Source organism: Penicillium pulvis (genome assembly GCF_028828015.1).
Source record: "Penicillium pulvis strain IBT 33274 chromosome Unknown contig_12_segment0_segment0, whole genome shotgun sequence".
Lineage (NCBI taxonomy): Eukaryota > Fungi > Ascomycota > Eurotiomycetes > Eurotiales > Aspergillaceae > Penicillium > Penicillium pulvis.
Genome location: NW_026643072.1, coordinates 2,803,977 through 2,819,226, shown reverse-complemented (window position 1 = coordinate 2,819,226; position 15,250 = coordinate 2,803,977). Strand labels below are relative to the sequence as shown.

Genomic DNA, 15,250 nt, shown 5'->3' with positions numbered 1-15,250 from the left:
TTAAATCATGGATCATTATAATAATATAATATTCGCGCCCCAGATCATCACATTCTCACGGCAAACCTATATCAACAATATGACAACGTTTTCTTCCATCAAGTGTTGATGCCTTCCGACCATTCTGTCAGACACCTATTCTAATGCCTTCTCGAGATCTGCGGCCCACAAGGAAGCACCAACGGTATTGGTGAATGAGAAAATGATGGAAGCAAAGGGTATCATCTCCAGAGCAAAAGCAGCAATGCCAAGTCTGCATATTGGTCAGCATTGGAAGACAGATATCAAAAGGCTCACTTACCCAGTATATGCGCCTCGATTCTTGGCCACCCACTCTTCCCGTTGCACTGAGTCCCACCCTTTAAGCTGGAAATACCGTGCATGTAGCCCCGGGCCAACCCTCTTACCCTGGACGGCTATGTACAGCACGGTTCCGACAACGGGAATCATATTCAGGGGTAAGTAAAGCAAAGAGCGCAACAGAACCTGGGGCTTAAATTTCGAAAAGGGTTTCGAGAAAAGCTTCCCCAGTCTTGCAACTGCATCTCTTCCTGCAGATTGAGGTTTAACCTGACGTCCCTGCGCAACGAGAGACTCCTGCTGACGGGCAATAAGGGTACCATCAAACGTATCAATCAGAGCATCTTCACACAAGAAAGATCGAGAGAAAATATTTGTCAGAGTCGCACTTTCACTGAGAACAAGAACTGCTGCGGATATAGCAGCAATCGGACCACTAGTGAAAGCCATAATGGCCATCTGGGGAACGTAGGTGAAAAAGAACATGAACGATGTTACACCCAAGCCCAGACTGATGGTTCGTCCAGCCCGTGCGGTAAATGGGCCCCAGAGATCTTTGTGAGTTGCAAAGAAGATTATACCCTGGTATTTTGTATTAGTGACCCCTCAATAGTCTTTTGGCATTGACTTGTAGCTTGCCTTGAACGGATACAGATATGCGCCGGATTTGAGGACGCCTTCGGAGGCTGCCCGAACACTTTTGGCCTCGGCGATTGCGGCATCTTTGATGTGGTTGGACATTGCGAGACGACTGAGCGAGCAGCTCACACCTGCAAGATTTTGGGTAAAAAGGTTGAGGATGTTAGCGGGATTTGGAAGTTCCCGCGACTTTTCTCCAAACAGAAACGATGATGTCATCGGACCCTGGTCACCATAACTCATCCAAGATGAGCCAACGTCCAGAAAGGGAGATCAAGTCCCTAGAATCATGACTAACGCAGAGGTTGGGTTTTAGCGTAATATTGATTGATTTCACCAACACGAGAATTCATGTCCATCTCACTCCGTACACTACAATACTGTCACATTTAATGATTGGTCTGTTCGAATCTGTAAATTGTCCAGCGTCTAAAGAGCCCATAATATTATTCGGTCTATACATTATCATTATTTATTCCAGCCTATAAGATCCCTTCCCATTGTTCCGAACCGATTAACTTGGTGAGGCCCATCTTGGAAGCAAGGACCAGCCAGTCCCGAGTAAAGACCGATTAAAGTTGTATCGAGAATTCCAGGATCTGCAGAATAATTGATGTCAGAGACTTTGTTCCTTTATATAGATCCGTATCTTTATCGAGCCTCACCATTTATCGGAAATAATCGGACGGTCGTCCTGGCCCGCATACCTCCCAGGAGGAAAATTGTACTCATCGTCCCAGTACTCCTTAGCGGCCATCAGGGGCCCCCATTTCTCCCGGGTACGTCTGAGACTTTGTTTAATGCGCGACATCGCGGTATCATTGTGTGGTTTTGAGGAGGTGGGATTAATGTCCTCGATGTTGGAGCTTAAGGACTTGATAGAACCTGAGGTACTCATTGTGAAGCGAGAGATAGGAATGGATGGCAGAGCTCGAGTCTTGAAGTTCACATATTTTTTTAATGAGGACAAGCAGATACTTATATAGATAGGGACGCAAGGGTCGCTTCCTTTTTCCTTTGGTTCATACTGTTGTAATTCCCTCACCGATCTTCCCCCGTGCCGAGATATTTCCGCTTTTTGTTCGCCACATTTCTACACGTCAGATGCACTTTCCCAAAACGAACCTAGCGCCTTCCCTTATCGTTCACCCTGGAACCTATGCTTCCATGGGCATTGACCTACATGACACAGCTTGCTTGTTTCGGTTCTATTTCCTTTGATTTCTCGACCCATGACTGACATTGCTCGATATTAACTCCCATGCATAGTTGGGCGCTTGGGCACAAAATCAAAAACCTAGACCTCTAGCATTCAGTCGGAGCCAATTTCTTCTCTGAATCAAGATGACTCTAAGTCAAGATGATAGAACATTTGAAGGATAATCTCAAGGCTGTATCCTCATGGAACTCCGCATCCTTTCAACAAATCATATTCCCATGTTGAGCACCCCTGGTCTTAAACTTGAACCATACTGTGGCTTCTAGACGATGTAGGGTATGCCAACCCCTTCGGGGGCTTCGGGGGACTTACCGGCAGACTTTCGGGACAAACAAGTCTTGTTGGCTGTCTGATGGAAGATGTGGTACGTACCGTAGTTGGTGGATAGCCATATCCAATCATAGGTGAATCCTGCCAATGCTTTAACAAGCTATCAAAAGGATACATGCGTTAATGTAAACGAGATCGTCACTCAAATAGGCGGATGCTAGTAGCTCGAGTCACCCTCCGGGCCTTTTTCCACTTGTCCATCTCAAAGTATCTTGCTTCAACTACACGCAACAACGTGTAGGTCCTGGCTCTACCCCGGACACCCGACCCCACAATCTCGTCTCCTTGCCGGCAAGAGAGGTTGGGGCTTCTTATCTCAAGATCTGGCCAGAATTGGCTTCGTCGATCAAATTCGAGTTTGCATTGAGCGAACATTTTGTACGGAGATCGGTCGGAGATCGGTCGGCGCGACAATCGACGGAAAGTCTGGCAGACAAATTAAGGTTTCAAGTTTATCGCCTCCGTTCCAGCGATTGATCATGTACAGATTATTTTCAGAAAAAAACTTTAATCTCCACCTCTTAATGGATTTTCCACAGGTGGGGGGACTGCCCGGCACTTGTGTGTGGAGTAAAATGTCAGAGTTTAATTTTCATATCATATTACAAGTTATAAGTTCATGGAATGCGTATACCATCCCTTCTTTCTCTTTCTTTGGCCCTACAGTTTTTAGCCTGAAGTTCTTGATTCAGCCATAGTTACCGAGTACGACTGCTTCACGGTGATATGATAGTAGCTGTCCTGCAGCGACTGGTCTTTGACCAGAATGGCGGCCTTGTCACTTGCAGAATCATTGGACTTGATGCCTCCTTGGCTGCGTAAGACGTGGCTCCTTACAACCTCGTGGCTGTTCATCTCATAGGAGTAATTGCGAGATTCGTTTTTCATAAGCCTTTTGTACAGTGGACGGAGAACAGGGGCCGACGCGGCAATGTTGAGAAGGACGGCTTCGGCTCTGGGGGGTGTATCAGTAGGATTTCAGATTGAGGGAAAGGGAGAAATGGGGTTTATTACAAGATCCAAGTGAATAGAGCAACCGTGTTGTCTGTGGATATTAGTTTTGTTCCCTGCCAACGAATGTAGGGAGGATACTGACAGGTATAGTCGCCCCTATTCGCTAGGGCTTCGAGATTAACAATCTTCATTACAACGGCAATGACAGCACTGATAGGTCAGCTATTATCCATAACAGACTTTGGAAGGTGGGGACATACAGAATACTCAACCCCAAGAGGATGCCCACGCCGAGCTTTGTCCATCGGTTCATCTGCAAATTGCGAATCATGTACGCCGGGAAGAAGGTCAAGAAGAGATCAGTACAACCATTGAAAGCCGAGTGCGCATATCCAAGATACTGCGATTGTCAGTAATGGACACAATTATGTTTGGCCATTGATGCGCTTCACTTACAGTCTGCACATCCGCATTCCAACATGTACCAGATACACTCGAATCCCAAAGCAAGACAACATTAGTGCATTGGGCATATAAACACACCACAACGGCACCGTTGGTAATCAATTGTGCCGCAAATATTGTCCAGAGTCCTCGCCGCAATTTACGGTTGATTCCAAAGAGTGTAAACATAGTCGCAATGGTTGATAGACGGCCAAAAGTAGAGCCCAAGACTCCAAAAGTCTGGCCTATCGAATTGTATTTAAGGGCTTCGATGCGCTGGTGTGTGGTAAGCGTCTGCTGATGTCGACCCCAACCGTAGTGGTATTGCACGGTGATCAGGGATGCGAAGGTCAAAACAATGCACTGGTCGGTGAGTAAATGGATACCATGAATTGAAGAAGAACACTTACAGTGGATAAGGCCAACATCGCGTCACTAAGCCCAAGTTTACGCGTGATCCGCGCCTGTGTATAAATTCTGGCAATCGTCACGATCAAGGCAATGGTAGCGAGTGCCCAGCATACACCGAGGGCCGGGGCCCCTAAGGGAAGTCAGTTTGGTGCTGCAAGAATCATTCTTGGTTTCATACCGATATCGCTTTCATCGGACATGGCATGGGAAGCGACAGAGGCCTGGATTTTTTTGGTGGGGAAGAACAAACATAACGCCAAAAGAATCCAAAGGATTCTTGTTGTTATAAGGCTAACTTCCAGAATATTATTCCAAGGCTGCACCTGCAGTAACTAAATGAGCGCCACCTTCACCTTGCTGCCCCTCCTTGAACAAGGTCAACTTCCACAGGACGAGGAAAAAGCCGATTGGACCGAGTTCCGGACAAATTCTACGTAGAAGGTGTGCTCAAATAGGATTAGATATAGATGTTAATATCTCCATTCATGGCGATTGGTGCATCTATTGCTCGCTTAGGCTCCACTTTGCGGGACACGCTTCTAGATTTAGCCCCATGCCGGGGGAGCTCGCGGAAAGCCCGTGTAGTCCTTCCCATATCATGATTTGATTTGGCCCAGAGACATTTCCCCCTTATTTTTGCGTAATGCAAGACATGCCAGACACCGCTATGACGCGGACCCAGATTATGTTCCCAATCAGCTGTATAATGGGCAACAATTTTGTTCAACATGGCTAGCGTGGCAAGACCGAGATGTCGGGTTTAACTGGTTACAATTGAGAAATCCAAGCCGTGTGTGGGTCCCGGCATACATCGGCTACAGAGAAGTACACTAACGGGTACAGCGAGATGCAGCATTCCTGAACTTGCTGCAGGGGCAACAGTCAATTAGAGTGAACTTTTTAAGCTTACCCCTGGAAGGAAATGATCCCGGCTAGTTAATGGTTATTTCCGTGTTATCGCCGCCTCTCTACTGCGACTTCTCTATGTTATGCGCTATTCCAATCTCCTCAAAATTGCCGTTGGCAGCCCGCTATCAGCCCATTTTCCCAATCTAAATTAGTTTCTCCGAGGGGGGACGGCTAGCTCACTAGCGACTCTGTACTAGTTCATCCACAAGCAATGCCGGCATATATATTTGGTTCCACTGATTCCCCTTGGTGAAACAGCCCTCAACACAATCACTAATTGCAATGGCTCCTCTTCTTTCCTTGGCCTTTGCAGCCTGCTCCCTTCTAAGCACGGCCTTCGCTCTTCCTCATGACAGTGTGCCCGTTGTTCGTAGCAAGGCCGCTAGCTCTGCTGTTGATGTGAATGTTCTCTACAGCTTCGGCAATGGCACGTGGGCCGAGAACCTCGCTGTCCGCGCTAATGGTCAAATCCTTGTCTCTCGTCTGGACACGCCTGAGGTGCTGCAGCTTGACCCCAAGGGTATCAAAGAGCCAATCACAATTGCTTCTTGGAATTCGTCGACTTACATGGGTTGTCTCGGTATCTCCGAGACAACTCCCGACCTATTCTATGTAGTGACCTCGGGCTTTGTTGACGATGATTTCGTGCTCACTTCGGGTGTGAACAGTATTTGGAAGATTGACATGTCTACCTTCTCCGTCTCTGAGCACACGGGCAAGGTTGTTTCCAACGCTACCGTCTCCAAGCTGGTTGATGTGACAACCTCGGACTTCCTGAATGGTCTCACTACCCTGTCTGACGAATTGATTCTCGTTGCGGATGCCTACAATGGGTGGGTGTACCGTGTTAACACAAGCACTGGTGCCTACTCCGTTGCCGTCAACGAGGAAAGTATGAAGTTTGACTCGATTCCCAACCCCCCGACCAACATTGGCGTCAACGGTATCAAGCTGCTCGATGATTACCTTTACTGGTCCAACACCGCTGTCGGCACTCTGAACCGTATCCGCATCACGGCCAAGGGTGCTCCCATCGGCAAGGCTGAGGTCGTTACCAGCAACGTGCCCAAGGCCGATGACTTCATCTTCAAGAGCGATGGCGTTGCCTTTATCGCTCAGAACCAGATGGATGAGCTCAGTGTCTTGTACCCTTGGCATTCCGAGGCCACTGTCATCGCTGGCAGCAATATTTCGACTATTCTGGCCGGTGTTTCGGCTGGCAAGTTCGGTCGTTTGGCTGAGGATGAGCACATCCTCTACTTGACCACTAGCGGAGGTAAATTTTCCCCATCCTATCCATTTTGGAGTAATCTTACTGACAACGACACAGCTGAGGGCAAGCCTATCAATGGCACGGTGACCGTTCCCGCAACTCTTTCTTGGATCGACACCTCTGCATTTTAATTATTATAAGACATAATTACACGTCGCTTCTATGTTTTTGGGCTCTTTATCCTATGAGAGTTGATAATGTCATATATGGGGCAACGTCAAGGCCGTGTCTTGGGTCTATGTACAATAGGGAGAATAGAGACCAAGGCTCAACTAATAAAGGAACGGATTGAGGAAAATAATGTTGATGTGGGATATCTACATATTCATACCATTTATGATACTTTGGCACTACCTCGGACTCAACAGATCCAGTCCCGTATTCACGTGCACGATGGCAGTTTAATTATATTAACGCGCGGCCTCACTGAGCAGCTTAGCCACGGCCTCATGTCCGTTCTGAGCTGCCAAGCAATGTGACGTCTCGCCACTAGAATTCCGAGAATAGGGGTCGGCGCCATGTTCTAGTAGCACCTTGACAACTTCCAAACGTCCAAATTCTGCTGCACAAGACAAAGGTGTCTGACCCTCACAGTTTTCCACGTCCGGATTGACCCCCATACCAAGCAGGATCTTGACAACTATCTCATGTCCATTTCGTGCCTCCCACCAGAGTGGCGTCTCTCCCCCTAGAGTCTTTAGAATTGGGATCAACCCTATTTGTCGCAAGTAGTAGCTTGACTATGTCCTCGTGCCCATTTTGTGCTGCCAACCACAATGGCGTCTCCCCGTCGGAGCTCTGTGGATCAGGGTGGGCTCCTGCGTCAAGGAGAACCATCACTAGTTCGTCGTGACCGTTTTTTGCCGCCCACCATAGTGGAGTCTCCCCGTTGGAGCCCCGAGGTTCCGGGTCAACGCCCTCGGCGATTAGAAGCTTGGCTATTACCTCGTGTCCTTCCCGAGCGGCCCACCATAACGCCGTCTCGCCATTTGAATTATGATGTTCGGAATTCACACCCTTTGTGGCCAGTAGCAACTTAACAATGGTCTCGTGTCCGGCTTTCGCAGCAAGTACTAGAGGTGTCTGCCCATCCGAACTCCGAAGGTTGGGATCGACACATTTTTTATCAAGAAGTTTCTTGACCATTACTTCATGTCCATGATACACCTCCCACCATAGTGGTGTTCGTCCCTGTGAATCTTTAGAGTCAGGGTCAATGCCATCTATGTCTAGGAGCAGCTGCACCGATTCTTTGTGCCCATTTCGTGCTGCGCAATTCAATGCCGTTTCTCCTTGGGAATCCGTAGAGTTCATGCTTTCCAGGCTTACAGTCTCTGTCGCAAGCAGTGTCTTAATCACAGCCTCATTTCCATTCGATGCCGCCCACCACATTGGTGTGCGTCCGTGAAGATCAGGAAATTGGGGATCAACCCCCTTTGCTGTGAGCAGTATATGAACCACTGCCTCGTGCCCATTCTCTGCTGCCAACGAAATGGGCGTACGTCTATTTGAACTCCGATTATCAGGGTCAACACCATCAACTTTGAGCAGAATATCAACAATATCCTTATGACCATTTTGGGCAGCCCATGACAGAGGTGTGTACCCGTCGGCACTCCTGGAATCGGGATCGACATTTTCCGCGGTGAGTAATAGCTTCACAACGTCACAATGGCCATTGCGGGCTGCCCACCAGAGGGGGTAATTTCCGTCAGAGTCTGTGGAGCCAGCATCAATCGTGGTAAGTAAAATCTTTACTATTTCCGTATGACCGAGCTCTGCAGCCGCCGACAAAGCATTTTCTCCACGAGAATTCTCAACATCTGGATTGATATTATCTGCAGACAGAAGTCGCTTTATGACTGCTTCGTGTCCGAGTTCTGCTGCCACTATCAGGGGCGTCTCTCCCCAATAATTCTTGAAATTTGGATCGACGCCTTCCAAAAGCAAAAGGTCAACTATAGCATCATTTCCAGCACGCGCTGCTAGCAACATCGGTGTCTTGTAATCCCAATCTTCGATGTTTGGGTCGATACCTGGCACAGCGAGTAATGACTTGACGACCGCTTCGTGTCCGTTTTCCGCGGCTGATGATAGTGCCGTCTGGCCTTCCCAGCTTTCTTCGCGGTGGTTGACATCAATACCCTCTATTGTGAGTAGCAGTTTGACAACCGTCTCGTGTCCATTTCTCGCCGCCAATGACAGTGGCTGTGGCTCTTCCGGGTCGTAGTCTCCCATGAAATTTACTCCTTCCGTGGAGAGTATCAGCTTGACCACTGCGTCCAGACCATGCTCGGACGCATAAAGAAGAGGTTCGGTTCCATCAGTCAAGGACTGAGCGAAATTTTGCAAGGCTATACCGAGACTTTTGGTCTTTTCCTGGGACCAGGAAGTCAAGGAGTTCGGGTCAGATAGGACGAGGTTCACGTCGAGGTCATCCTCAGGCAGCAGATTCAAGTTGTCCAGAAGGTAGAAGACGAAAGAACTCAAAGTGATCTCCGGAGTGCCACCATCATCAATAAAGGCCTGGATTAGTGCTGCGGGTCTGAGGCGTACGATTTCTCGAGAGTCCTCATATTCCTCTCGAGCGAGCTTTCTTAGAAACACCCTTGCTGATTCAAGCTGTTGCAGCGTCAATGGGCTTCGTTTCTCTTGCATGGCTATATCTCGCAATGTTGTTAGGTTTTGTGGATTAAACTGGCTCAGTACACGAGTTCTCAATAGGAATCATAAACTAGCATGTTGAGTGAATGACTCATTTCGGTATATTGTACCCCGTATGTCAATAACTACCATGAATCATAGCGGTAATTTGGCCCCGCAAAAAGGCCGATAATTCGGTCTCGGCTCCGAGGCACCAGAAACAGAAGACGCGTGGCCATGAGTCTGAAAGGATGAAAGTGGGTTCAGCTAGAGTGGGCCGTGGAGCCGCGCGACTCAAAAAGTACTAAGCATTTTTAGAACCTTCAGTTTATCGCTTTACAAAATCCACCGTACTTTACTAGTGTAGAGCTGTCTTGGTGTTGTCAACGCCCATTTGACACCTAATTGACGCTGATTCACGGTTGGAATCCCGGGTTGTCTATTCCGATAAAGGACAATATCTGAACATACAAGCCAGTTGCTATTCACCTTCTGGCTATGGGTGCCTGTATTTCTTGAGGGAGTAGGTATTCCAATTTCTGAGTGATAGATTCATAGGTGGCAAAAGAAATACGTTGCTCGAACTGTGATTTTGTTTGTATTGAAATCAACAGGCCTTCAATTTGGAGGAGAAGTATCCATTATCCTGCAAGCATTTATTGCTTAGCTAGTGGTTTTCTCTTCTTTTGTCCACGGTAGAAACCATAACGTATTCGTCAGGTAAATCATTCAATCGGAGCATGTGGAGAATATTTTGAACAGAATTCGGACATGCCAACCACCAAGTGCTCTTGAAGATCGAAGGGATTCCCCTGCCTATTTAATCGACCCGGGATTTACCGGCCGTTGATATTGAAATAAATACCAGACTTGAGCGTAGCCGTTAGGTAGAGTGTCTCTATTCATCATGACTGCCTAGATATGTTCTCAAAATGTATTCTGTATTGGCCGAGTAATGCAGTTTCTTGCATAATACTTCAGCTCTGTCCTCTAATGTTTCCAGCCAGACGCCATTATTTTATAGGTTGTGCTGCCTGGAAAACCGTGGGTAAGCTCTTAGGTATCTTTGAACTCGAGATTTATTTCGTGTTATTTCGACTTATGCTGTGAAACGGGTCAACGAACTCGTACCGCCAACCATTCCGGTGTGATAGAAAAGTCTCTGCTGTGCCCCGGAATGATATATGAAGCCACTATCATGGGCAATGCTGAGACGGGCACATTTGAAGACCAGCTTTTCTATGGGTCTGGCCAGTGTTACGATCGATCCTGCGGTATTGATGCTCTTAGTTTGTATCACGTCAAGCGTTAAATGAATATATAAGTAACTTGTATGCTTATCGATAGATTTGAGAAAAGTATCTTTTTTTCGTGTTATTATGTAGCAAGGGCCCTTCTGGGCATGGTCATCTGGCTAAGGCCGCTGGAATTGTAGGTGCGGGGACTTGTAGGACAAGAAATGAGGTGTCGTGGGACCTATGTGCTTTCTGTCTGGCACATGCCCGCATAATTGGTGTTGCAATATATCATCTGGACCTTGTGAAAAATACCCAAGTATGGAGTGACACCATGGGCAAAAGAAGTCATAAGAGGACCTTGGCCTACAAAAAGCGCTGCATAGATTCCAACATCGTCCAGATCATCTTGATCATAGATCCGAACTGCATAAGAACCGGGGTATAATTCCTATTAGTATTTGTTGGAGCGGCCAAAAGTTGGTGGGGTCTAGAGAGAAAAAAAGTAAAGAATGAAAGGAAACGAAAAACATACAGTTTAAATCACAATACGCCAATTCATGGAGCGAAAAGGAGGACGCCAACAGAGCAAAAAAAAAATTGTACAAAAAGATAACAGGCCCGAGCCGTGGATCGAACACGGGACCTCGCGCAGGAGTGCTTAGGAGTTGCTGCCCTAAGCGCGAATCATACCACTAGACCACCCGGGCTGTTCTTGATATGAGGAGTTGGATTTATGAGCGTATAAATCAGTTTCTGTGTGAAGTGACTATGTGGGGGCCACTAATTTAGCGGGCCAATGATCGGAATTTGTGATCATCACGGTGTGAGTTTGGAAATTCAGGAATAGGGCTTTTATAGCGAGTTATCAACTATGTCAATTGACTATCTTATGGTCTTTTTCAAGTTTAGAGCTTCTTCCCTCATTAATATTCCGGATTGTTGGGAAAGATGTCGTCGTGGTGTGGTCATAGCCGCTCACTAACCAAGTTTCAGAGCTGCAATGTGTAACCTTGCCCACGTTGGCACCTAAGCACTTACACGCGTATCATCTGTTTTCCATTGAGTTCAGACATTCAATGGATAGTTGAGAGATAGTAGTACTATGTGTCTATATTTGTATATCTTAATTTGGTTCAATTTTCTTCTTCAGGATTGGATTGTTGGTCTGAGGCATGGGTGATATATCTTGGAGGTCAACCTGGGCATAAAGTTAAACTTCAGCACGAACCATTAAAACACTATATCCTAGGACATTCATGGCCACCACGCGCCCGGCTCATATATGAAGCTTACTGAAATTATTTATTCCGCCGAAAACCTCCATATGATACCAAACTCCCTTGCTAGAACCCACCGTCAACCTTGAACCATCAGGTACATAGCACTACACCTATACCTACATTGGAACGCCATGGGACCACAGTACCATATGTACTGCGCCAAGCGTGCTTCATCAGACCTCACATGTCAAGTCCCAATACGTCCCCCATATATTACTTACTCGCTACTCGCTACGACGTGAGATCCAGTATAGATTGTAAAACAATACATTACAATTGACAATTACAGCGGCGGAGGCCACTCACAGAACGAGCGCAGGGACTGACCCATTGAAGATTTTGCGGAGTACCAAGCAGGCAAATGCGAATGAATATGCCTACAAGACAGGTACGGCACCACAACTATAGACGTGCAAACAGGGGGGCACAGACCACCTCCTACGTCAACAAGCACAGCGCTAACACCGTACCGCAAACCAAGCAATGCCCAAATCTGGTCAAGGCACGAAAGGAAAGCGACTGAGACCGGGGAGATTGATAACCCCCAAACACGTCTCATCAAACCAGCATAAAACTCTAAAAGGCTGGACCCAAACGCGAGGCTGACACTGCATATCGCCGCAGACAAGCTGCTTACCAGAAGCAGTATGCCGGGCCAAACAGTCATGCAGGTCCCCGTGGAATGGATACCCTGCCGATCCTATTAGAAAAGGCGCACCGGGAAGGGTGCCCGGGCCCTGGAACGACAAGGCTCCGTGATCCGGCCATTCCTTTGCCATGCATCCACGCAGATCTCCCTCCCTTACATTCTAGGTCTCATCGTCGGAGGCTGGGGACCAGTCTTGTCTACGGTGATCGATACACATGCTATCCTTTATGCATGGTACAGGTAAGGATGCAGAGATTGCAGATGATTCATTTGATGTACAATGTTATCGACGATTGATTTACTATACTTTGTGGTGGACAAACTTGAATATGAAAAGAGACACCGTGTGATGGTTGTGTGGTGTACTATGGAGGGGCATCGAAGGAATCTAAATTCCGAGCGCTGCAGATTACGATGTACGTTGTATGAGCTGAGGTTACTAATCGATCAGGACCAGCACAGGGAAAATGTGAGCTCGTGGCGAACACATTTGCTCTCCCGACATCATATTCGTAATGTGGTACATGTATAATTATGTGTACCCTGTACAATGTGTAGTCGGAAGAGGCGATCGACTTGAAAGCGATTGGCTTTTGAACATGTCAATCTCCAGGTGAGGGGCGTATGGGGCACACAGCCCCCCTGATTACCAATCAAATAATACGACGCTTGACAGTTGGAAATAATCGTTTGTGTTTATCAGATATTAAGTGGCAAAACCGAATTTAAATCTCAGGGATAAGCCATGTTCTACATTCAGGGGCTCGGATACCTTAACAGGGTTGGCAATTAAAGAGACCTGACGAACAACTGCTGTGAACCCCTTCCAAAAGAGGACAGATTAGCGCCATTTACGGCAGCGGCCTCTGACAGCCGGACAAGCCACCCCGACGGACGGATGAACAATTTTAAAAACAGGGCAGTTCGAGAGCTGGAAATCAGCCACACCTACGCCAAAAGTGGTCAAGGGGGATCGGGAGTGGCCAGTCTTGGAAAAGGAGGCGGGTCATTACAATAAACTTGCAACGCTAGATGAGTCCACTGATGAGCGATCGTTGACTAGACCCTTTTGCTGGACAGGTTATTTTTGGCACCGTGAACCCCCCCAGCCCAAAAGAATAGATAGAACGGGGGGGAAATGGGGAGACGGGGACGGAGCACTCCATAAACATTGAATTTCGAGCAATCCCCGATAGTACGGAGCAGTTCAGGGGGAAGGAGTTGCCAACAGTCAGACTGGAGATGAAAGTGGATGGCCCCGTCTTCTTGCAGTGGATGTATCGTTCCTGCGCGATCCTGCTCCGAGTGCACATGTGGCAGACAGTGACGCTCCGGTCGCAAGTTCTGTATTTCTGCGGGTAATGAGGGTTAGTGTACAGAGTATATGGGCTACAGATCTCTTGGTGACATGGGTTATCCGAGACGGACAAGATGATCGGGACGATCGAGAATATTCGTCCAACAGGTGCAGTGTATTCGCAGGCTGTTGCGTACGCAGACCGTCCGGCTAGACCGGGGTGGCCCCGAGGCTCCAAATCAGAGAATAAAAGCATTGCGCGACCCACTTGAACAGCCCTGGAGTGGAACAGGATGCAGAAGCCTGGAACCAACGGTGGAGATCGACTGCGACGCTTCAATACGGGCGTTACCATTAGTGTGTACGGTGTTTCATACATGGAATTCAGCATAAATACAGGTTGCATTGAATTTATGTGAAATCAGATTGATTGCAGAGCAAAAGATGGACCCAGGAATTGATCGAACCAATCCATGGATAATATATAGTTCCAAATGTTTCGGTCGGCAATTAGAGGTGCAGCGGAATGCTACTGTTTATTTATGTATATCCCACTATACAGTATATACCTATCCAAAACCCCTAACACGTCAACACGCCACTAGTATAGATGCTATTAGTTGCCTAAAAAAAGACAATGCAAGATAGCTCGAAAAGAGGTTATGATCAAACAGGTTTTTGGAACTACCGACATTAGTGGGGTATCGTGTACGTATAAGGGCTTATTATAGGACAACACTGTACTGTGTGTGGGATAGCGCAACGGTGGAAAAGTCAAACCATGCAATTTTGTACATTTTGGGACGCGTGTGTGTATCGGAGTGGCGAATGGAAGCAAATTGAGTTTCTAGCGTAAAAATACCCAGTCCCTGGAGAGGATCGTTTGGTCCGGTAAACGACTACGACGATCAATGGAGTTTTCTTTAGACGGATGAATCCAGGTTTACATGGGGAAAGCAAAGCAAGAAAAAAAGTCATTTTTGACAAGAATAGTACGTGTCTGTGGGTTCCGTCGCTTGGAAGCCATGGAACTTGGACCAGTGGATGGGCCGAGTCTTTGTCACCCCGATAAAACTGATCTTGATCTTTAATTTTTTTTTTTCTCACCTACAGAGCAGATCATTATAGTTAGAATGATACCAGTGGGACATAGAAACGGGAGGAATGAAAAACAAAAACCTCGTGCAACGCTATCCCTGCATGCCGGGTGGTAACAATAACAAGGCACAGGCAAATCAGGACCTATTGTGGACGTGTAGCAGCTCTAATGGTATTTCCGATGAAAAGTACCCACCACAACCACATTATTTGTTACCACTTTACATACTGTAAAGGTACAGGTGGAGAAAGTCTCAGGGGCCGTCGCAATTCCCTTGGAATCCGGTGCTTTCTAGACAGTGTGATTGGATACAGACAGGGAGGTTGGGATACTCTGATTGGCTCTTCTTGGGATTAGATGTTCCAAGTACTTTTGTGTACATCTTGTATGGTAAATGAGGTTGGACAACAACGGTATCGTGAGCCCAGCCTCGTAAAACCCCTGAGGGAGAGATGATAGGGTGGAGTAGTGGGTACTCCCCTATTTCAAGGAAAAGCCATAGTGAATGCAGGTACCAGGTACTTTCCGAGCAGGCATACGTGTACCTGTGCTGTACGGTGACCGT

General features: G+C 47.3%; 5 protein-coding genes across 5 annotated transcripts; 1 reads left to right on the top strand and 4 right to left on the bottom strand.

Moving 5' to 3' along the window:
* Window positions 1-135: 135 nt before the first annotated feature.
* N7503_002262 (uncharacterized protein) lies at window positions 136-1,041 on the bottom strand (the record flags this gene model as incomplete). Its single annotated transcript, XM_057061809.1, has 3 exons — window positions 136-253; window positions 302-882; window positions 940-1,041. 3 exons carry the CDS (start codon window positions 1,039-1,041, stop codon window positions 136-138), a joined length of 801 nt encoding a protein of 266 aa, XP_056925771.1.
* Window positions 1,042-1,600: 559 nt separating this feature from the next.
* N7503_002261 (uncharacterized protein) lies at window positions 1,601-1,837 on the bottom strand (the record flags this gene model as incomplete). The annotated part of the gene is made up of 1 exon (XM_057061808.1): window positions 1,601-1,837. One exon carries the CDS (start codon window positions 1,835-1,837, stop codon window positions 1,601-1,603), a length of 237 nt encoding a protein of 78 aa, XP_056925770.1.
* A 1,320-nt stretch (window positions 1,838-3,157) lies between these two features.
* On the bottom strand, window positions 3,158-4,497 carry N7503_002260 (uncharacterized protein; the record flags this gene model as incomplete). Its single annotated transcript, XM_057061807.1, has 7 exons — window positions 3,158-3,443; window positions 3,503-3,533; window positions 3,585-3,652; window positions 3,703-3,842; window positions 3,899-4,249; window positions 4,297-4,427; window positions 4,476-4,497. 7 exons carry the CDS (start codon window positions 4,495-4,497, stop codon window positions 3,158-3,160), a joined length of 1,029 nt encoding a protein of 342 aa, XP_056925769.1.
* A 991-nt stretch (window positions 4,498-5,488) lies between these two features.
* On the top strand, window positions 5,489-6,610 carry N7503_002259 (uncharacterized protein; the record flags this gene model as incomplete). The annotated part of the gene is made up of 2 exons (XM_057061806.1): window positions 5,489-6,482; window positions 6,537-6,610. 2 exons carry the CDS (start codon window positions 5,489-5,491, stop codon window positions 6,608-6,610), a joined length of 1,068 nt encoding a protein of 355 aa, XP_056925768.1.
* Window positions 6,611-6,889: 279 nt separating this feature from the next.
* Window positions 6,890-9,137, bottom strand: N7503_002258 (ankyrin repeat domain-containing protein; the record flags this gene model as incomplete). Its single annotated transcript, XM_057061805.1, is given in 2 exon segments — window positions 6,890-7,174; window positions 7,194-9,137. The coding sequence occupies 2 exon segments, from the start codon at window positions 9,135-9,137 to the stop codon at window positions 6,890-6,892; spliced, it is 2,229 nt and encodes a 742-aa protein (XP_056925767.1).
* Window positions 9,138-15,250: the final 6,113 nt, after the last annotated feature.